Here is a 22,833-nt window from a genome sequence, read left to right as displayed (position 1 = left end):
TGTGCAGCCTGAAAACAGGAAGCTGAAGGTTTTCCATTTTAAAAAATGATCATCAGATGTTTCTCCAGTAATTCTACATCGAGGAGCGATTTTCCAGACGTCCGACAGCTGATGACCGATGTCCCACGGGCTCAGTTGTTTTCTTTTTTACTGTTAGCTTGAAGTAAAATGGCAATTCAAAGAAACACACACATAAAAAAACAAAACAAAAAAAAAGGGTTAAAACAAGGATCAGTCAGTTTGGCTTGAGCAATATTTCACTGTTAAATTCAAACACTGATTCTCTTTCTCACCCCCGTCAGATCAGCCACCTGCCGGGGCTGAACATCTGCAGCGAGGACAGATTCATTCCACAGGACATGTGGACGTGGTGGGACAGCCTGCTGGACTCCACGGTCTTTACCCCCTCTTAACCCCTCGGCCTGTCCCCAGTTTGTGTTTGCTCAGCTCTGGATGATTCTCTGTCCCTGTGTGATTTATGAACACACTCTGACTCTGCGTCTCCTGCAGCCTCTAAGGCTGGACGATGGACTCACCCGATTGATGGACTGTTTGGACGTCAAGCACACACGCACGCACGCACGCACGCACGCACACACACACACACACACACACACACACACACAGGCCTTTTCATGATGAAGTAGCACAGATGTATGAAAAGTTGAGTAAACTGCTCCCAGCTGAGAAAAGAGCTTATGTAAATGTGGAGGGGAGGGGCTAAGAGTGTGTGTGTGTGTGTGTGTGTGTGTGTGTGTGTGTGTGTGTGTGTGTGTGTGTGTGTGTGTGTGTGTATGTGTGTGTGTGTCTCTGCTGAACTATGTCTGCTCCTCCCTGTTAGCTTTGCAGTGTTGGTGGGTAAGTGTTACTACTGATGCTAACCTGACAAAACAAACAGCAGGAAATGAAGTGAAACCAACCCAACAATGACCCCACTCGCACACAGGCAGCAGCTTCATCCTCCACCTGATGGATGGATGGATGGTCGACCCTTCCAGCTCAGCCCCCAGTGTTGCTCTTCTTCTTCTTCTTCCCCTCTCGCTCAGGGAGGAACCATACGAACCAAATTCATTTTGGTGTGGATCTGGTTTAAAGGGATCCAGGTTTTTTTTTTCACTAATCACTTTCCATTTTTCAACCCTTTCCTCAGGTTTGGGCACTGGGAGCTAAAGGCTCTCACTGCTGAGTCTTTTAACACAGGATGGCCATAGATGGTGCAACGCATACCAGCAACACAAGACTGAATATGTTACTGATTGGCCCAGTGGGAGAGTTGCATCTCATTATTTATGAGGCATGATAAGGAGGCAAGTTAAGCGTGCGGCTTTGGGCTTTGGACCGCCCGGAGATTGGAGGGTCGCCGGTTCGATTCCTCGACCAAGCACAAAGGATACGCACAACGGATGTGGGTGGTGGTGAAGGAGACGAGCCCCCCGCCTCTGCGACCATGGCCGTGGTGCCCCTGAGCAAGGCACCGATCTACCCCAGCTCCTCGGGAGCCTCACTGGGCAGCCCCCTGCCCCAGCGTCTCTAGTGCATGTGCATGCTTCTGTGTGTTTCATTCACTTGGTGTGGGTAAAATGCAGAGAGTAATTTTGCCAGCTTGAGGGATTAATAAAGTATAAAAACTTAAACTTAAATCAAATCACTATAATCTAACTGATACTAAAAAAGAGCCACAGACGCCATCACACTGCTGCTACATCTATTCTCTAATCTCATTCCAGTTTTTCTAAAGCTGAGATTCAGTGTCAGCCAGTTTGTCTTCACTTTGATGGACGTTTCAGTCAGACTGCATTAAGCTTCCACCGCACTGACTGGAAGCTAAGAGTAATGCTGCTTGAATGAAATGGAACAATGTGAAAACCAGGCTTTGGCAGCTGAACTGGGGAAGACTGGCTCCCAGGTGTTTAACACCTTTGGTGACTTGTCGCAATGTTGTGTATTTATTCTCAATTTCCTCCTGCAGAGGATCTGTTGACCGCTCTGATGCTGAAGCTGATGCTCTCAGCTCCGGTGTCCAGCTGAGAGACACGTACAGGAGTGCGGTGAGTGGGGGCTCCGGTCATTTATTCACTATGGACAGCCCGCCGATCTACCTGGAGTCTGACTGGTTTGTTGATGCTTACCTGCTGTTGTGCAGGAGCATATTACCAGATTAATGTACATGTTGAAAACCAACAGTTACACAAACTGGACTGTGAGGGACAGAAAAACAAACACACAAATGGTCAAAGTGGGTTTCCCATGGGATTCCTCACATTCCTCCCTCTCTCTCTGTTAGCCCTAAGGCAGAAGCTGCCCCCCTCACATCCTGACAGGCCTACTTACTAGCACCCAACACACACACACATAAAAAACAACCCCCCCACCCCCCCCACCCCAAAAAAAACACAGACAAACACACACCTGACAGACGTGTGAGGCCTGAACCAGAAAGTGTGAAATGCAACATCTGGGGAACATACAGGCACGAACGAGAGAACAGCAGAGTCACAGACAGATGGTGGGTGTGAGGGAAGTTGTGTTTACTGAACACCAGACTGTTGGAAAAGATAACTCTCTATTGTTGAGGCTAAATGGAACTGGCTTAAACGGGGGGGGGCAAAGGTCAGTGTTTTGGGAACGATAAGGATCTGCACGTCCAGCAGAGTCTATGGGAGAGTTAGACTCTCAAACTAAACTGTGTCAGCACCCAGTCTGGCCAGGGTGGTCCACACGGACCGGCTACAGGAGCCTTGGAGGGACACAACCCAGTTTCCTGTTTTTTTTTTTTTCTTTTAAATTAGAGAGTGAGTGTTCTGCTCCGATCCACCGAGCCTGAGACTAAATCGGACAGAATGGGCACGTGCTGGGACACGGCAGACATGTGCGTCTGAAAATAGAGACGCAGAGAAACGGGAGCAGAGCACGGAGGACGGCTGAGAAAGGACAGGGAGAGACTCGCCTGCAGTGGCTCGACTGAGCATGCATGAACATGCACGTGACGCGTGACCCCGCCCGCGCACGCATGTCCACACTGACAGAGCAGCCCGTTGTGCCCGGCGGCGGTGAGGAGTCTTAGTGAAGTGGGTTTGTAAACAGGCTGCTGTCCAGTAATAATGATGAAGCGTGGTCCAGCTCTAACATGGACAGCTGGACTACGCACTCTACTGTCCACAGATCTGGGGCAGTTAGGAGACCGGAAAATACTGAACTTGAGACTGTGACATCATTCTGTGACTTGCAGGAGGCCTGCTTAGAGACCAGAGAGAGGAGTTTCTGGGGAGAAGGATGAGAGTTTTCTCTGTTCTCCATGATGAACATCAAACAGCTGAAATACGGCCGAGGCTTCTGGCCGAGCAGGAACGTATCGAGGCGTGAAAACAATAACAAAGGCACAGAACTTAGAGCAGGAACGCTGCATCGTGTACAGGAAGCACGCTGCTGACCGCAGCACCTGAATTCATCAGCTGTGAGTCTGAACGTCATGGAACGACACTGTAACTGTTCTGGTCTGGTGAAGTGACTCAGGAACATTATTTTGCACCAGCTTGTCCTTCTGTGCACAGCCAGTAGGAATAACTGGTCAGTGAGGGTTTTATGGAGCACGGAGCACAGCTGTGTGTAGCCCATAATGCATTATACAGGGTGTGGGCCCAATAAAAGCTACACCTGTGCGATGTAACACAGTGTAATAGCCCGTTCATCCAAAAACAAATCCATTCATTTTCCAGGTAACCCATTCATTCCTCTGCGCTGCTTCCTCCAGCTTCTCCTCAGGCATCCTGAGACATTCCCACAGGGACAGATGGGGACATATAATCGCTCCTGTGTATTCCGGATTTGACTCAGGTTCATCTCCACGTTGGACTTATACCTCAGGAGGGAGGTCCCCGAATAATTCTTCTCTATTTATCGTCAAAGGGCCAATTTTTATTTCCTCTTTCCCCGTAACATTTTATGCACACTGAATATATCACTTTTTAAATTTCCTTTCTAATCCTCGTCCACGTTTTCACTGTGCTGCCAACACAACAGTTATTCATCCTCCTCAGTGTCAGATTAGTTCCACTGAAGATTAATGAACCTAATGATCGTACTCGGTCCATTTCTTCTATCACTCACGTTGCCTGAGCAGCGTAGAAATAAGCAGCTATTCACATTCACTCCGTCCGTATAAATTCTTCGGTGTCGAAGGTGTCGGATCAGACTCAGTATCAGCACGTGCCAGATATTAAAAGGACCTGGACTGTGACTGGGGCCAAACAAACTCTTGAGTGGTACCATCCCTGGTTCTGGTTTTATGATACTGTGTTAGATGGAACACTGTGAGACATTTAAGTTTCAGGAAAAAAAAGTTTAGTTTTTAGTTAAGAAATATTCCAGATACTTGATCAGATTTCAGACTGTTGGAGAGTTCTCCTGTGTAAAGACCTTTCTCCCAGCAGACACTCTGACCTGCTCTGACAGGAAAATCACAGGTGTTGGTAATAACATTAACGACGGCTCTGTTCCCTTAAAACGTGCCCAGTAAACCACACCAGTCAGCCAGAATGCACGATTCCAGGGCTCTGGAAACCGACACAGCTGAATGGTATGCAGCCAGAGTTCATGTGATTAATTGCACCTGCTAATCATCTCTGAGCGCCAGCGACTGCACCCGTTCTGTTTCCTGAGATAAAACGTGTGAAGAAGTGCGATCATTTCCATAATCTGCTGTGTCATTTAAAAGACGTCACCCCTGCGGAGGGAACAGGTCGGGATCCTGAAATTCTCAGGGAACAGCAGGTATTCACGAAAACAAAAGTCCGTTTCCTAAAATGACATTTCTGCAGGCACCGATCAGACACATGAGGAGAGCTGGAGACGGGCATGTGCAGCCTGAGAGAACTGAAATTCGAAATGAGGAATTTACAGTGAGCTACCGATTAGCACACGTGTGGGTGAGCTCTGACTGTGGCTGCTGTGTCTGAGAGCTTCACCAACCTCTCTGCCATGTTAACCACCACAGTCAGTTCTTTTCTCTGTCACAGATCCCGCTGAACGGTGAAACAGTGTGTGTGTGTGTGTGTGTGGTGTGTATTAACGCATCTGGTTAAACCAGCAGATTAACCAGACCAAAGCCTTCCTTCACTCACTCCCTTCTGCAAGGTCAGTAGGCAAGGCGGTCAATCCTAAGCCTGTCAGACCGTCTTATCCGGACACACACTCACACACATGCGCAAACACACACAGCCCCAGAGCTCACAAGCTTAGAGGAGTGCAACAACAACAACAACAACAACAACAGGACAGACAGGCAAACAGTCTTACACTCACACACAGATCAGTGAGGCAGATAAAGAGGCACTGACGCAGACAGACTGCGACCGGAGTGTAAAAGAGATCCGAGCTCATCCAGCACAGCACTGGCTGCTTCATTCACAGCTCCCTGACCAGTGAATGAACGCTGTGTTGTGTTTATTAGCTCCTTAAACACCAACTGAATCAGAGAGAGAACAAAAATTAAGCTTCCAGTGCTCACCATGTTGGTTTAGTGTATTAGGATGTGAACATTTGCTAATAAGCTCGAAACACCAGGTGAACGCTGAATGAATCAGCGTGATGATTAAAAGCCAGTGAAACAGCTCTGATGCAGCGTCCCACATGCGACTCACTGCTCTGCTGCCAGGGTCGGACTGGTACAAAGCCGGAGATGTGCTCTCCTCCTGTGCTGCTTGAAGAAAGCAGGGGCAGCAGGGCTGTTGAGTGCTGGCCTCGCAGCACATCAGAAGCAGCGTGAAGCAGGCTCTGCTTCCTGTCTCCTCCCAGCTCTCTGGAGTTCGGATCTGACTCTCTGCTCTGTTCAGCCCTCTGCACTGGCCCTGGATCTTGCTAATCTTTCCAGGGGTTTCTATTCAGTCTGCCAGCTGGACAAAGGGGGGCAGGAAGCAGCTTTTTCCCCCCTCAGAGAGAGGCAGACTGAGAGGGGAGAGACAGAGAGCTGGACAGAGGAGAGACAGGGATGAAGAAGAAGAAGAAAATACCAGAGGAGCAGTTTGTGTGAGTGACCGACTGGCTGCTGCTTCACTGTGAGCCCAGAGCTGAACATGGACATGACAAGCAGCCATACATACACACACTGTGCTCACACCAACAATAGGTTTAATGTATAAAACCACAAACAATACCAATATCAAGTATGTGTTCATTTGTTCTGGCAGCTAATTTAGATTCAGTTTTAGTAACAGGATCCTGACGACATGTTTTCACCTTGTAGTTGTAGTTTTAATCCACAACAAGGTTTTTAATGTTTGCATTCTAACCCTTCTGAGGCTACAGTCGTCTTAGCTGTGTACGATGGTTGTGAGGGAGTACTTCTGATCTGTGGCGAGGTAAACTGGAGGAGGCAGACTCACTGAGCACTATGAACACCACACTAACCCTGGGTAGCTCCTCACCTTTGCTCTCACTGATTCCAGCAGATGTTGACATGATTCATCACATCATTCAAGCTGCCAGCAGAACAGCTGAGACATGGGATAACATAGTAATATTTCTTTAACATCGTCTTCTAGAACCTGTTGTTCATGTCTAATTCTCAGTGAACTGTAGATGATTTTTTTTAAATTAAAAATTATCTGGGATATTTAATCTCTAGATCCTCCTCCTGTTTGGTTTGCTGGATCCTTATGCATCCAGTTACTGCAGCTTCTCCAGGAGGCTAACGTCTGTCTTGTGTGTTTACACAGGAGGCGTTTCAGCAGCAGCTCATGCTAACGTGCCGCTTGTGCTGCCCCTCCTGTGTACACACAGTGTCAGAGGTAAATGCTTCAGATGGGTTAAGCTGAGGTTAGTTTGTTTGGAAAGCTTTGGGAGGACTGTGTTGCTGTCCCTCATTGCTAAATCTCCAAAGTTACCGTAACGTGCCCATAGTTATGAGACTGAGAATGAAACAACAACGGCAACAAGTATTTTCCAAAACACTTAAATTTTGGACAACCAAACTTCTGTATGTAGCGTAGAGAGCAGACAGTTTCCAACAGCCTTCACCGTCTGTGCAGGAAGTGACAGAAACACTCACTTCCTGTCAGCTGGTCCTGATTTAATAAAATGTCATCAGACCAATCTATGCTGCTTGTACTCGATCTGCAGGAACTGTTGTTCCAGGTGGACTGAGATCATCATCATGTCAGGGTTTATAATTTAAACATGAATTTATGTCAGCTCTTAGATCAGGTGACAGCAGCGTTTCCCAGCATTCCCTGTGCTGTAGGGGGGTCAGTGGAGAGTAACCACGGTGCGCGGCTCTCGTGAGGTTATTACTGCCTGCATTTGCATGATGTTGGAGCAAGTTGGACACAGGTGTGACCGGCGTGCATGGCGCTGTGATCGCCGGTGATCGACTCGGCCAGCTAACACAGCCTGCAGTCAAAAACACAAGCACAGCTGGATATACCATCACAACCTGTTAGTCTTGCCATGAGACATATTACAGCTCGCATTTCAACCAGCCTCATCTCTTCATCTCTTCATCTCTCGGTCTCTGCTGCAGAGAGAACGTCCAGTCGACAGCAGCTCTTTGAGGTGAGAAACACGACAGGATTTGACAATTACAACACTTGGTCAACAAATGTCTACCACAAGCCCAGCACAACAACAAAGGGGGACGGTTTCTGCACCAGGTCAAAACGAGTCACACTGAGACAGCAGCTGAAATCATTTTATCATTTAATCACTGTGAATAACAGTGGTAGTACAGACTATTTGTGCCCTTTGTAACATAGACAGTAACTTGTCGTGGTGGTGGAGGGTGGAGGGCGGAGGGTGGAGCTCCATTCTAACAGGCTCACATTTAACTATACCGGCTACAGAAATGACTTCCTCTCGCTGCACCGTTGGAATTTGAAGGAGTTACCTGCAGGCATCGGCCCGGTTCTCTCATATTCCACCATCTGTCCGTTCCTAAACTACCATGGAACAACGCTGGGCCTCAGAGCCGAGCCGAGTTATCACACTTCACAGCAGCGTCGAGTACAGCCGTGCTGAAGTCAGATCCAGCTGGCTGCACTCTCTCACTAACACTGGTATTTCCTTTTTTCTCTCACTTCTCCATGACACGGTTTCGTGGTCACGGTTATATTTATGAACTCTGCAGTCCTTATTTTTGGTTGACTGATTTAAGGTACAGGAAATGGAGTTTATTCTTCCGTTTTCCAAAGTAACGCAGGATAAGATGACATTTCACTGCTCAGATTCTTTGGGCTGGACGTTGCTTACACTGCTAAAACTGCACAATCCAACTTTACACTTAAGTAGCTCTGAAAGTTTGATTGGAGCTTTTAACCTTTTAACCTCCCTCTCCAGCTGAACACATTCACCCACTGCAGTTTCAGGACAGTTTGGATTACGCTCGAGTTTCAGCTGCTCATTTAATGCAAAGATGCAAAGAAGCAGAGAAAAACGAAATTCAAAAAGCTATTTTGACTGAATAATGCTAGCTAGCTAATTTAATATATACAAGTTTTGTTTTAAATACTCGAATACTCAATTTACATTTAAACAATTTACATTAAACATTTACATTTAAACAAACAATTATATAGATTTTTATAAGTTTAATTTTAAAATTCTGTTTCTGTGAATAATATTATGTGGAGGTTTAGTCGGTTTCGTTTCTTAAAGTCTTTCCTCTTGTCAGCATTTCATATCTGTAACAGAAAAAAAAAACCCACTGTCCACAAATATATCTGTTTAGTTTTCATTTACTAAATAAACTGTGCTTTTATGAAAAGCACATGATTCAGTTTTCAGTAGACATTCAGCAGCGAGATGAGTCTCCAGCAGAGAAGCTTTCCTCTGATCCTCATCTATAAACGCACAGTGTGTTGAGTGATGAACACACTGCTACGCTCCTCACATTCGTTATGTGTGAAATCTGGATCAGCTGGGGCATGTGGAGCTGGGAGCCAGGGAAGCCGGGGAGACGGACAGAGGGGGCCCATGTGTGAGAAGGCTTGAAACAGGATCGAGTTGATTGTGGTTCTCTCTCGCGCTTTTCCCAAGCCGTCACTCTGCCTCTGTCTTTGTCTCCCCTCCTGCTACTCTTTCTACAGCGGCTGTTTACTAAACAGGAAGCGAAAACCCCAGGCTGAGATAATAAAGGCTGGACGCCTCTTTGTGTTAATGTCTGTCTCCTTTCACTGAACTGATCGAGGTCACCGCAAGATACACAGAGTTAGTTTTATGAGCTTTTAAAAGATTTTAATGAAGGCTGGAGCTGAGTTTAAGACCAGCGTAAAAAAAAAAGCAGATAACCTGCTGAACCCAGAACAGAAACCAGGACAGGTGTTTTTTTTTAAATGATACTATCAGAATTTTCAAGCTCTTGGTTTTTTAAAGGGATTTTAAAGGGTTGGTTCAGCATTTAGGGAAATTATGTTCATTTACTTTCTTTATGAGAGTGAGATGAGCTGAAGTCAAGAGAATGCTAGGCTAGCTTAGCATAAATAAGTGAAGCAGGAGGGGAAACAGCTAGCGTTATGTGCTGAACAGCTGTCTGCAGAGACTTTGTGCTTCCTGGAGTCTTGCTGTCACCGTGAGGTTGCCAGGTTGTGCCTGCACAAAGACCTAAACCAATTCAACTGTATCTGGCAACTTGATGCACAGATGTACTGGACAAACTGTTTGTTGTTGTTAGTACCAGCAAGTACAAATCATCCATCATCATCCTGCTTTGTCATCCTCTGACACTGAAGCTGAACCGGGACGGCCAGCGTGAACACGAGGACTGATTACAGCAAGCACAACCTGCTGCGGTGTCCATCTGGGCACCATGAAACCTGCTGAACCTTTCCTCTGAGCGTCTAACGCGTAGTGGACTGTTAACTCCGCAGTGCTGCCAACAGTAGCTAAGAATATGAAACTCACACCGAAGAGCCACGATCTAATTTAAATGGAAAATATGGCAACACAGGAGTGAAACACGGAGATTTCACAATCAAGTTCAAACTGTTTGTATCTAACGCGACTGCACAGGAAGTGTAAAGAAGCCAATATAATTTAGTCAAGATGTTTGATGGCTGAATAATTCCACAGGAGTTTTTTTTGTACGATCCATATCTGCTCATTACAGGCCCCTCTCAAACACAGCATGGTTCAATATGTCATTACAGCACCGCTATAACTTCTAAACACGCGTGTGTGTGTGTGTGTGTTTGTGTTTGACTCGTACAGACGGCCAAACCCATGGTTCCTCCACTCCTCCGTCCACTTCCCTCCCTCTGTAATGTTGTTAGCCACATGTTGCATCTGAGCTCGTTCAGACTTGAACCGACATCCTGCAGCTCGCTTTCCAAATCGAATCATCCAAACACACACACAGATGTCACGGTGCGTCCTGGGGCCGCAGAGCGAAAACTCCCCCGGGAAACTGCTCTAATTCAGCTTTTACAAGGAATATGTTCACATGTGTGCGTCTCCGGTCACAGAGCGACACTGTGGACATTGTGAAAGTCACACACGGCGACGCCGCTCTGCACAAACTGCTTTTTAACATCGTCAGCTCATCATCCTGAGCAGCTGAGTGAGATGGATGCCGCTCATGCTTCACCTGCTTTCAACTCGTGCTGATGACCCTCGTACGCACAAGAATGAAAACACACTCTTGACGAGCGGACGCAGATAGATGGGGCAGGTGTGCACACACACAGGTGTGGCCTGGAAGCACACACAGACACACACTCTCGCACGTTCATGTTCACTCACGGGTCTGACGTAGATTATTCCAACTTACCTACAACCATTAACGTAAACTCAAAGCCTCTTTTGACCGACTTCCGATACACCTGGTTGGGGAGGTTGGCGAAGCCCACATAGCCCTCCAGGTTCCGCTGCTGAAGGAAAACACACAGAGAGACACACACACTTTCTGTCAGTGCAGGAATCACAAAGCATCGATGTAACGCTGTCAAACTTTAAATCTGTAGCACAGGATACAGCCGGGAACCTTTATCAGCACACAGAGGCATGGAAACACCAACAGGAGCTCTGTTACTATGGCGTTTTACGTGTGTGTGTGTGTGTGTATGTGTGTGTGTGTGTGTGTGTACACCAAAGGCAAAAAGTGACAAAAATCTTGTTTTTGTTATTTTTTTGTGAACCTGCAATTAGCATTTCTGTGTCCTGCAGCGACAAAGCCCCTTTGAAGTGAAGTACAGCTGGGATAAATACAAGAGGGGGAAAGGCTGTTTTAAGGGGAAGAGAGGTGAGGCGAGGGGAGGGAGAGGGGAGGGGGAGGGAGGCAGACTCACAGAGAGAAATAACAGCCTTTCCCCCCAGGAGCATGGAGAGAGGAAGTGGAGTCAACACTGCCAAAGTCCATCAAACAAGTAAACTAAAACAGAGAAGCATTATAAGCCAAGGAATTCCTCAAAGCGTGGGAGCTGAAGCATGACAACACGGCGACACAAACAAACACATCCAGTCTCCGTACGTGTTGAATCGTGTCCATACTGTCCATCGTGTAGGACAGGCCGCGGTGAAGGTCCTGAATCTCAGTCCAGATCACAGCCAGGCTTTACTCCAGCTGCTCTCTCTCTTCATCCCTTCCCCATCTCTCTATCTCCCGGGCTGCTGTCAGATAAGCCCCCGCCCTCACCCCCACAGTCACTGCGCACTGCCCTGCACGCTACATGGGGCAAACACAATTGATTGCCTGCCTCTCCGGCTCTGTCATGCGTGGCACCGATGGAAAACCACAGCGCCGTGCTGAGAGGTCGGCTGTTGGGAGGGGTTCAGACCGACCTCCAGCTGTAACGATGACCAGCAGCGTACACACCACCCTTCAGAAGTATTACAACACAGTTTAACGGAAATGTAATGGAAGTGTTTGACTCATCCAGCAGCAGCTGAACACACTCCTGATGTTCTTTCTACAAAAAAAAAAAAAATTCATCCCAACTCTGTCGCAGAAGTTCCTGCAAATGCGTTGCCCAGTTCCATGTGGTCTCAGTTTGGAGACTGTGCTCGGTCTTCATCATGTGAAGCCACCGTCCGGCTCTGGGTCAGTATCTTCGCTCTGACCAGCAGAAAGCATCAGACGGAGGATCACTGCTGCAGGAGAGATGAGACTGAACCAGTGGGATTTTTCAGTTTTTCTGTTTTCAGTTTACTGCTGACCTCTGTACCATTTTTCACTGGACTTAACTCACTGGACTCAAACAGGGCTCGTTCTTCTGTCCAGTAGTGAACCTATAAATTGAATTTTTGGGGGATTGGGATTTTTCTGGAACTAAAAATGACATTTGGGGATTTTACAGACCCTGATTGTCCAATTAATCAAAAAAAATAATCAGCAGATTCATCAAACCCAATTCTCAGACAGTCAGCAGTCAGACTCTTGGTTTACCCACAGTCTGCTCTGCTGCTGAATCTGCTGAACCAACTTCCCTGGGTACATCCTTCCACAATATGAAATGAACTGTAGTAAAAAAAAACAAAACAAAACTGGAAAGCAAAAATCAGAAACAGGAAAGTCTTATCATGTCTGGCCAATGTGAGAAGTTTATCACATGACAATTAGACTTTTTTTTCTTCAAATCCTCGAGCCTCAACAAGAGACCGTAAAAACAAAACTGTAAACAGCAGCATGTTCAAATCTATCTGAAAGTATGTTCAGACACTGTCTGCCAGAAAGGCAGACCGTGCTGTGCTATTATCCCTGCACTGTGCACATTAAACAGTGAAAAACTTTGATTTAACTTTGATTAAACTGGTAAAATGCAGTGAAATTCCCTGCACTCACCTGATTCTTCCCTGTGTTTGGTAATCACTGATAATAACAACTCGAGGTCGAGGATGCCCTTTATACAGACAAGAATGTGAAGTCACCAGATGGGAGGAAGTTAACTGTGACACATTACAGCAGCAGCTCCTGACCCACCGATGTCAGGAGAGGTATACATAAGTATGTGGACACCCATGTTTACATACTTTAGTGAGCTTTTGGCCTGTTTGGGTAGTTTTGGCTCCTGAGTTGTAAGGAAAGCATAAATTAATGCTTCAGAATCAATAATACTTTACACAGTAGAGTTGAAAACTCATCCCAAACCTCTGTGAAAAGCTCTTCCTGTTGTACCTCTGATGGATGTCCATGGTGTGGGAGTCAGATGTGCAACACTCACATGTAGCTGGGCTGTAATGTTTAGGTGTCTGCATACTTTTGGCCATGCTGTACGTCTTTTGCAAGAGTGTGTATCAGCACTGAGTCATCATTCACAACAAGGGTTTGACTTATGTCTTTCACAATTACAAACACAAGACAGATGGGAAGCTGTTTCCTAGCAACACAAAAATAAAAAGAGTCCATAGATTTTGGATCATAGCTAATGTTGGCTTTGAAAACTGGACACGCACACAAATAATCTGAACTGCTCGGAGGCTGCCAAAGTACTGCAGGACGACTCCCTCCTTCCTGTTCCAGGATGTCAGCGCTGTGCGGCTGCAGCTGTGATCAATGTGGAACCGTCACACCAGAGGTGGAAGATAGTAACTGACTAACTAACCAATATTGATATTTAGTAGATGTCCATTACAGGCCTCAGGCTAGTGTTAGATTTTCCAGATTCCACGAGTAAGCGAGGGTCCGCTAGGAACCAGATGTCAATTACTCCTGTGGCTCTGTGTGGACGTCCCTGCACCCACCAATACTGCTGTGACCACACGGACTTCTCCGAACGGCCACTGCTACTGCAGGGGCACCGACCGCGTACGGTCCGCACCGAGAGGACGAGAAAATAACTCATTCAGAACAACTACGCCCGCGTGGCGTTCGCAGCTGTCTGAGTCCACGTCTGCAAACCTGCTGGTTCCACACCAACATCACCAGTGGATGCTGGGGACACAAACTGCAGGGACAGAAAAGTAAACAATCTGTTCACCTGATCGATGCTCTGTGATGGATGCAGCTCGACAGCAGGCGTAACTCTTCTGAACAAGCCTGAAGCACTTTCCACCATTTCCACGTTTGATCCACCCACGTCCAAGGTTTGCGTGTGTGAGTGTGTGTGTGTGTGTGTGTGTGTGTGTGTGTGTGTGTGTGTGTGTTACATAAGGTGCTGACTCTGATGGTCAGTCCATTTCCTTTTTACTGCACTGTAGGCAGCACAGGTGTTGTAACACACTGGGTTGGTCATTTGGCTACAGAGACAATATTATTAGAGCAGGCTGTTAGCTCTTAGCTACAAAAGGCTCTGTGTGTGTGTGTGTAGGTGGTATTTTGTGGATCAAATGGTGCACTGCATGAGTAAAACTGTGTGGATGTGTGTGAATGCATTAACATACTATATGCATGTGGACGAGGGCCTGAATGAATAAAAGCCTTTTATTTACAGGGCTCTTGTGTCTGTAGCACACAGTGGGGCCTACAATCAGCCTGAACCAGCAACATGTCCAGCTTAATAATGACTCTATCCATCACAGGATCTGTGTAATATCTGCAGGAGCTCTTGACCCTTATGAAATGTTTTATGATTAATGTGGTTCTTCTTTAACAAGAAAGTGACTAATAGAGAGAAAAACAGGCAGGGGAGTTAAAAGAGGGAAGTAATGGGGGATGAGAGAAAAGCAGGCTCGTCAGTCCATACCATTCATGTTAACCCCTCCCCCAGTCCACACAGTGGTGATAGTAGCTGCCTGGCTCACTGACATCATCTGTGTTTCCAAGTCCACCAACCTCATGTATTCAGCGGCTGATGCTGGGACCATGTCCCTGCTTCCATCAGCTGTTTTTAAACTTTCATTCATTACATCTTCAATATTAATTAGGTCATAAATATTGCACCACTGAACTCTGCAGAAGGACAGAAACGGTTTGAAAACAGTGTCATTTCTATCTCTCTGTCTGTCTCTGTCTCCTCAGACTGCATCTGAAACACACACAGTACCAACACAGTGTCAGCCGTGCTGCGTGACCACTCCTTGCTAAATGTAAGTGCCAGGATAAAAAGCCATAAACAAAGCAAGCCAGGTGTGGTCAGCCAGCAGGGTGCTGTGTGGACAGCCACACCAAGCTCTGCCCCACGAAACCCAGCGGTTTACTGAAGCCTTGCTCCCTGGTAAAGCTTCATAAACAATCTGGAGAGGAGGAGGTTTAATATCTTGTTAAGTCATATCGAGTGCTTCACCCAGCACTGTCATATGTAAACTGCACCAAGCAATGTTTCACTTCATTAAATTCACATTCTTATGACATAGATAATGCTGGGGGAGGGTCTGAAGCACCAGATTTCTTAAGGAGATTTGGCACAGGAGGGCAAATCTCGTCTGGGCACTGATACTCAAAGCATGCAGTCAGACCTCCACAGCAGGATGGGACTATCACCTGGACTTTGTTCGATTGGTTTCTTTCACTAGTAACGTTGTTATAGTCGGTGTGAGAACACGTCTAAACAAGAATTTATCACAACCCCCATCTGTTTCCCCAACTGCAATGAGCTGTAACTGACACCAGACCATAGACCCTAGTATCTGCTGCTCTGCCACTTAAAACACAACATGACGGAGTTATCTCTTCTTATATTAAGTCTAAAGTGTAAGCACTATCCACCACACACGATCTGCTGCAACAACAATGCTAATTCTTGTTATAGTTCTCCCACCCACGACCATACCTCATCAGAAAAAGGCGTGATGCTTTTTTTTTTTTAAAACGATGGTATCTACTGTATTTCAGTAAATAACACACACTAAATTATGCCGAAGTTATCAGTAAACTAAATCAGCTTGGCAGAAGGTGTAAGTGATGTTTAATTTAAGTAAATGCCTTTGTAAACATACAAAACATTCTAAAAAGGAGCAGATTGTTAACGGAGCTTGGTGTGCAATGCTCTCTGTACACGAAAGGTCGGTACCAGCAGGGACGGAAACACACGGGTTCGGTTAAATACGATGTTCCAACTGAGATTTCAGTGAATCATCCACAGAAAACAGCAGGAGCGTCAGTACTACAGCACATCGGTGTATTTCGAAGAGAAACGGACTTACAGCGATGCTGGGAACCGCAGTGTCTGGTCGCTCGATCATTGTACTGTGCTGTCACCACCTAGCCTGCAACAGACAGTCACCGAGGCATAAACTGATAAACGTCCACAGCAACGAGAAACACGCAGCCGTCCACCTTAAAAAATCGCAGGTTGCTGTAAACAGAAAGAAGCAAAATGCGTCTAAAAATGAATGAATGAGGTTATATTACATATGGCCGCTGACGAGACTACTACCAGATGTAGCACACTAAGGAAAAAAAGCTCCGACCGTTTTCCTTTCTAGGGAAAGAGAATTTATACAGTACTCTATCCGGTCGAGAATTTCAAAATAAGACGAAAATCAGACGAAATGCAAAAAAATCTTTCTTGTCAAAAGGATACAACATGACCGGGGTGAAAAAGGGAAAAAACAAAACAAAAACAAACAAACAAACCATATCTGCTGTTTGGCATAAAACTGTTGTTTCCTTTTGTTAATTAGCATTATTGATGCTAATGCATTATTATTAATTAGCATTAGCAAAACCATTTCTTAGACTGCTGTCTTTCTAGACAGTCAGACAGATAGAACACGGAGCTTAAGTTAAATTAAATGTTTAAAAATAATGTTTATTTTGTTAGCAGTTAGCAACTAACCCAACTCCTGGGAGTTGTAGCTGTAATGGTAAAACAATGATTGTTTTTAAAAATGTAGATATGTTCACATTTGTATAATAATAATAAATATATCAGTTCAGATTCAAATATACACAAAAAAAACCCCTCAAAAATCATATTTCAGCGTTTGAAAAAGCATCAAAAGAAACTAAGGTACAGCAAAGTACAGTGAAAGGTGCTGAGCGTGGGGCGGCAGGCGCTTATATTGAAAATAAATCCGCCTAACTTCCGGTCTGCTACTGGCTGTGTCTGGCTAACTTGATGGACCTATAGAGATCCTGGATCCGCCTTCTTATTGGTGAAATGCGAATACGATGGGCCCCTGATCGTGTATGTGTGTGTGAGGTCTTCATGCACTGGAGGCGAAAATTCGCTGCCTTCAAAGACTGTTGTGAACCGCAAACAGATTCCAAAACGTGACTCGACGTTAATTTAACCACACACAGGAGTATTAGGTGAGACAGTGTGATGTAACTGCCTTTAACAGCCACAAAATGAAGGAAATAAACTGTACTGTAGGCCTTCTTTCAAACGGAGGCTGGTCAAAAATATATGAGGGGAGCATCTGGCACCAGCAGTGGCTCTGAGGAGATCATTTCTTGAAATATTACACATAATATTTATTTAATTCACATTAAATCATTGGGCATAGACCTGGGCATGGAATGTATGGACACGTTCCAGCTATGTCAAGATGCTGTTCTGGCAAACTGACCAGTGGCAACTTGAAAATCTGCTTCTCCAAAGATTAAACCAAACCCATTGCTAGATAGTCAGGAAGCAGGACTGTTGGTTTGATGACAGATGTCATAAGATGCAGGGATTTTCCCATTGTCCACATTCCCATCTCCGCCTCAGTGTGTTTCCGCTTCTTAGATTTTATGTATCGACTACATTAACCCGAGTAGATGGCTGGAGTGAAGAGCAGGCCGTCTGTAAGACGAGCGGTAACCAAGCAAACTCTTCAACCAATGGAAGCCTGGATTTCTGTGGTTGTTCATAAAACATTTATTTCAGTTCATTTACTTCCACCTCTTTGTTTAACACAGTATTAAAGGCACCATGTGTCTTATCAGTGATGCTGCTGCAGGGAGCTTTTCTTCTTGTTTTGCCTACTATTGACTGAACAACCTCAGAAATCTGCACACACCTGTGATCAGGTCCTCATAGCAGTTTAAATATGACACTGAATGGTGCAGTAGCACACTCTAGTGGCATAGAAAGCAACTGCCATGAGACCTTCCAGCAAATCCCCCAAACTAAAAGAAGAAACCAAAGGAGGACACACCTGCTCTTCACTCAGTGTGCTGTCTCACTGTGACTGTAGGTGACTTTGTGAACAACATTTTTCTTAGAGCAGCAGCTATTTTGAAAAAGACCTTCACATCAAATGTTTAGAAAATATGTTGTACATGCTGAACTTGTACCTGCGGCAGTGTTCACAATTTCATATGTTATCAGGTGAAAAAATTATTTGAAAAAAAAAAGGACTAAATTTAATCTAAATCTAAATGAAGACTGGAGCGGAGCAAGGCTGAGACACAAGCAGTGAGACAGCAGGCTGCAGAGGCTTTGCAGCCTACCCCATCTCACCCACGCCCACTGCTGTCTCATGCCCATCATTCTGCCTGCTCTCATCTCACTCACTGCTGCTCTCACTTCCTCCTGAACAATCTCGTCTTCTTGCCCTTGGCCTCAGGTTTGGCGCACAGTGGAGCATGGTAAGAATAAAGTCACATGCTCTGTCTGCTGTCATCGCAGAACAATGATAACTCTGTTTTTGACACACTTTGGAAAAAAGTGAACTTTAAAGTGAAACTGTCTGACCTTTGCTGTGAAGGAGCCACTGCAGCTGCAGGTTACAGAGTAATGTTAAAGGCTTAACTGTAGAGGAACAGTAGCACAAACAGAGGAGAGTCTGTGCTCTGGACTCCACAGGAGGGATGGACTCCATTCTGCATCAAGACATTCCCTCATTAGGTGTTTAGATGAAGGTGGTGGAGACAACTGTCTGACACATCAGTGTTCAACCAGGTTCAGATTCACATCGTTTTCATTTTCATACATTTTTCAGGTTTTTCCTTTAATCTGTCACCTGTCTGTATGTCTCCATCTGTCCAGATGTAATATTAAGCAGGGAATTAATAGTTGTAAAGTGTCAGATGAACAACTTACATAATCAGGAGCCCTGGCTAAAACAGAGAGAACAACACAGTCAAACTTTAACTTTGTCTTGCTTTAATCCAAGAGAATCAAATTTGTAGTATAAGCATGCAGAAATAAATAATTCTTAGTCAAACTGAGTTACTCATCTGTTTAGGCCGCCTGTAAAACAGGACTGATAATAGAAAAAACCCCCACAAAACAACATTGCTTTACTTCATATAAAAAAAAAAACAAAGACAGAGTTCACACTGGTTCAGTGTAGAAATAGTGGTGTAACCCCTAGCTTATACTTTACTGATGACACCATGTGGAACTGGGAGGCATCGGGCTTTTACACTTCAAATGACAACAACAAGTTCACAGTGTTGATGGTCTGACTTTGTTGAGTGTTGTATTCAGCACAAACAGCCTCTTGTTCTGTATCATAAAACAAATGTTTCTTAACCTCAATTGTAGAAAATTCCATCAATATTAAAAGATGTGATACACACATTTGTGCATGATATGTATGCATGAAAAATGCATATATGGAAATGCATCTCATCCCAGCAAATTTTATCCACTACGTAATAAAAGGTTAGAATACTTAGTATATACTTTGTATATATAGATTGCAGATAGGCAGAGAGCTGCTGTGAGAGCAGCTTGTTACTGCCCCCCCTGCAGAAGTTACAGTGGGAATAATAACATACTGTATTTGTATAAAACACCTCGAAGTTTAAAAGTTATAGTTTGAAAAGTTGCGGCATCGTAAAACACATTAACTGGCCAGATTCTGCTCATGGAAGACTCTTATCGTGGGTTTGGTGTTGCCATGGTTACACCTGGGTATTCTCCCCTGGGGTGTACTTGGTGTCCAGGTAGCTGATGAGCTCCTTCACCCAGACGGCTGAAGGTCTGACACACAGCTGACGACCCGCCACTGTCTTCAGCCTGAACACACACACGTAAACAAGACCGTCAGGTTGAGCACGTTCATGTGTAGCTGCAGTTCTCTAATCTAAATGATATCTTTTTTTCTTTCTACTCACAGGATGGCAGGTTTGGCGCACCGCTGGCTGGTCTGGGCGTAGCCGACCACTCTCTCTTTAGGCACCGGCTTCTCATTGTATCGCTGGCAGCATGTCTTTGGCCCAGGGCCACGCAAACCTACAAACAAACAGCTGTGAACAAACAACTCGACAACCTACAACAGATTTCTAGACATCACCTGCTTGTTCCTTTTTTTTGTTCCCTTTTTAATTTCCTGTTGGCCTGCAAGAGGTTAAATCTGAAGTTTTTTTTTTTTTTTTTTAATTGTGTCACGGTTCAGTTGTTCCATTGAGATATGGAAAAACTCTGTGACATGTGTAACTGGGCATGGTCCTGTTTCAGAAAGCAAACTAACATTTTTATAATATTTTACAGTGGATCTCTCCTTTAAACATAAGATTGGAGCAATTTCTGTGCTGAAGCTGATTAAGAGGTACTGTATGTTCACCTTAGCTTTGTCCTTATGGCTAATGTGTTAGCACACGCATTCAGTGGACACAGAGCAACATTAGCGTTCATCTGGAGACGTGTTTATGACCACATGACAGGTGTAAGTCTAATGTTCACCCTCGTTTCAGTTCTGTTTTGATCTAAAACAACACTTTAGCTGTCAGATGCTACATGTTACATCAGCCTGACTAGCTGTTTGGTGTCAGTCAGTTCATTTAAAACAGCTGCCTGTTGCTGGGGTTTGGGAACTGAGGCTTAGAGGAGTGTGAGAGTGAACCCAGTCAAATCAAAACAATGAGCTAAAAGAGGCTAAACAGGGACACTGCTTGTTTCTCGGTTGAAAACACTGATCGTCTCTCACACACCGGTCGAACACATGGTCAGCTCTTTCTTACCTTCACTCAGAGCGATGACAGCCAGCATCAGCACAAACACAGACAGAGCGAGACGAGGAGCAGCCATCCTGAAACGTGTGTGTGTGTCTCTCTTCCCTTCACAGTGTAGCACTGGGTGAAAGTCTCAGTTGAGCTGTTTCAGCCTGTTCTCTCAGCTGCGTGTGGACCTATACACCAACCTGCCTCCATTTTTATACAGCAGAGCATCGTTGGAAGGGAATAACGATGACGTGTCAGGTGTCTCACCTTCAAGGGGGTTACCCGTGGTGGGAGTTTCACGCGTGGGCTTTTCTGTGTGTGTGTTTAACTTAAATCTGTTTCACTTCCCTAATCAAAATCACATGCACTGATGGACCCTAGTATAATCAACACGTGGAATGAGGAAGAAGTAGTTTCCCTGTTGATAATGCCATTCTAGCAAAAGTACAGTACTTTCTTTTGGCTCTCTCACCTAAATGTCACAGCATCTGTCACATGGGATGCTTTACAACTCTACATCAAAGACCTTTGATAGTTGTTAACTGAACATGCTACAGTAGTTAAGTACAAACCACAGTGTGGTTGACCACAACTATATGTACATAAAAAAAAAAAGTGAAGTGTCAGAATGTGTTAGAACACACTGTGTCTGTGCACACAGACAGAACAGACTACTGCAGATCTTTGAGGGCAGGTGTCTCATTAACTTAAGTCAAAAAGAAGCAGCTAGCACCCTTTTCCCCCTATAAAAAAATCCCAACTGTAAAATCCCAACTATAAATTTCCATATATTGGCAATACAAACTTTTTTCCTGACAGACTAAGAACAGGGTGAGGTCGTGGCGGTAATGGTGGAATGACTTCTTTGATTGGCATTCACTTTTGTTTCAATGGATGTTGACTAATCAGCAGCAAACCAGTCTGGGAACTTTTAAATGTTATCACAAGAATCAGTGCACAACAATAACAATTACAATATCATTAACACACATACGGGGATTTCGACAGGTTGGACTCAACTGTGTCTGTGATTCAATGTTTCCCAACGACGGGGTCGGGAACCCTCATGCCTCAGGTCATATCTGAGAGGTCACAGGACTGTTCTGACCCTGTCAGGACAGTGCTCCATCGCATGCTTCCAGGTACTCCACCAGCAAAGGTCTCAAAGATGACTGAATAATGACCTGGGATCCTTGTTCACCGGACTCAGATCCTATTGAGAACTTGTGGGGCCCTTCTTAAACAGTGAGGGAAGACAATACACTTCTTTGTTTGGTGAGTGTTTGTGTATAGTGTATTTTGTATTGAACTCCCAGTAAGCTGGAGGGTCCAGGAAATCCTGACTTTTAGTTCCTACTGGTCAACATCCAAAAACACTTTGTCCAGTAATAGAACCAACATTGTAAATCATTTTGAGATCAGTCAGCTTAGACACCGTAGTAAGCTCCTCCTGTGCCTTAAAAAAAGGTTGCAGTTATGAATGAAGCTTTGAAAATATAAAACCAAAGGAATTAAGTTAACTGAACTTGAGAAAACAAGTTTAATCATAAGTGTTCACTGCAGACGGGTTTGTTTGCCTTTTGTTTTCCTTTTTCATTTCTCACTTTAAAGAGTCACTTCTTCATGTGACGTGAAGAACGTACAGCTGCAGCTGTTGTAGCAATTCCGTACCAGAGTCAGTGCAAACGCAACACGTGAGGCCGACTTTGGAGGACTTGGACTTGACGACAGATGTGCTATCTGGCACAAAGATGTTAGAAGCAGATCGTTTAAGTCCTGTAAGTTGCAAGGTGGTGCCTCCATGGATCGAACTTCTAACTTGAAGCAGGTATACAGAACAATACCTCTCTCCCACCTGGGTGTGTCTGACCACATCTCACTGCTCACGACCCCAGCCTACAAACCTCTTAGAAAAAGAACAAAGCCAGATGTGAGAATGGTGAAAACCTGGACTAAGCCAGCTGCAGGACTGCTTTCACAGAGTGGACCGTCTTCCATCATCTGGAACTAAATGAAAACACAAAGACTGGACTTTTTTTACACCAAGACCTGCACTGACAGCATCACAGCGGATAAGCAAAACAGACTGCACAACAACCAACAACCCTGCATGACAGCAGGGAACCAGAGCCTGAACCCTTGCCAAACTT

The 22,833-nt window shown here is 45.1% G+C and overlaps 2 protein-coding genes across 5 annotated transcripts in view; both read right to left on the bottom strand.

The window, feature by feature from the left end:
* Nucleotides 1-16,259, bottom strand: part of LOC121181965 (septin-7-like) — a 35,261-nt gene extending 19,002 nt beyond the window's left edge. Inside the window, exons 1-2 of one of the 4 annotated variants that reach the window (XM_041038207.1) lie at nucleotides 16,006-16,259; nucleotides 10,757-10,856 (exon numbers count right to left, since the gene is read on the bottom strand). In XM_041038207.1, the coding sequence (XP_040894141.1) occupies nucleotides 10,757-10,856; nucleotides 16,006-16,044 (139 nt within the window). In that variant the 5' untranslated portion in view covers nucleotides 16,045-16,259. Of the gene's footprint in view, nucleotides 1-10,756; nucleotides 10,857-11,455; nucleotides 11,591-16,005 lie in introns of those variants that run through there. The other 3 variants (XM_041038208.1, XM_041038210.1, XM_041038209.1) reach the window with 3 other exon arrangements.
* Nucleotides 16,260-18,882: 2,623 nt separating this feature from the next.
* On the bottom strand, nucleotides 18,883-20,889 carry LOC121181555 (monocyte chemotactic protein 1B-like). Its single transcript, XM_041037484.1, has 3 exons — nucleotides 20,705-20,889; nucleotides 19,859-19,976; nucleotides 18,883-19,760 (listed from the first exon to the last, which is right to left on the bottom strand). Exons 1-3 carry the CDS (start codon nucleotides 20,769-20,771, stop codon nucleotides 19,646-19,648), a joined length of 300 nt encoding a protein of 99 aa, XP_040893418.1. The 5' UTR covers nucleotides 20,772-20,889; the 3' UTR covers nucleotides 18,883-19,645.
* Between the last annotated feature and the right edge of the window lie 1,944 nt (nucleotides 20,890-22,833).

The sequence above is a fragment of the Toxotes jaculatrix genome, chromosome 5 (assembly GCF_017976425.1).
Source record: "Toxotes jaculatrix isolate fToxJac2 chromosome 5, fToxJac2.pri, whole genome shotgun sequence".
Taxonomy (NCBI): domain Eukaryota; kingdom Metazoa; phylum Chordata; class Actinopteri; family Toxotidae; genus Toxotes; species Toxotes jaculatrix.
Note: the sequence above shows the minus strand (reverse complement) of the source record. Positions and strands in the feature narration are given on the sequence as shown.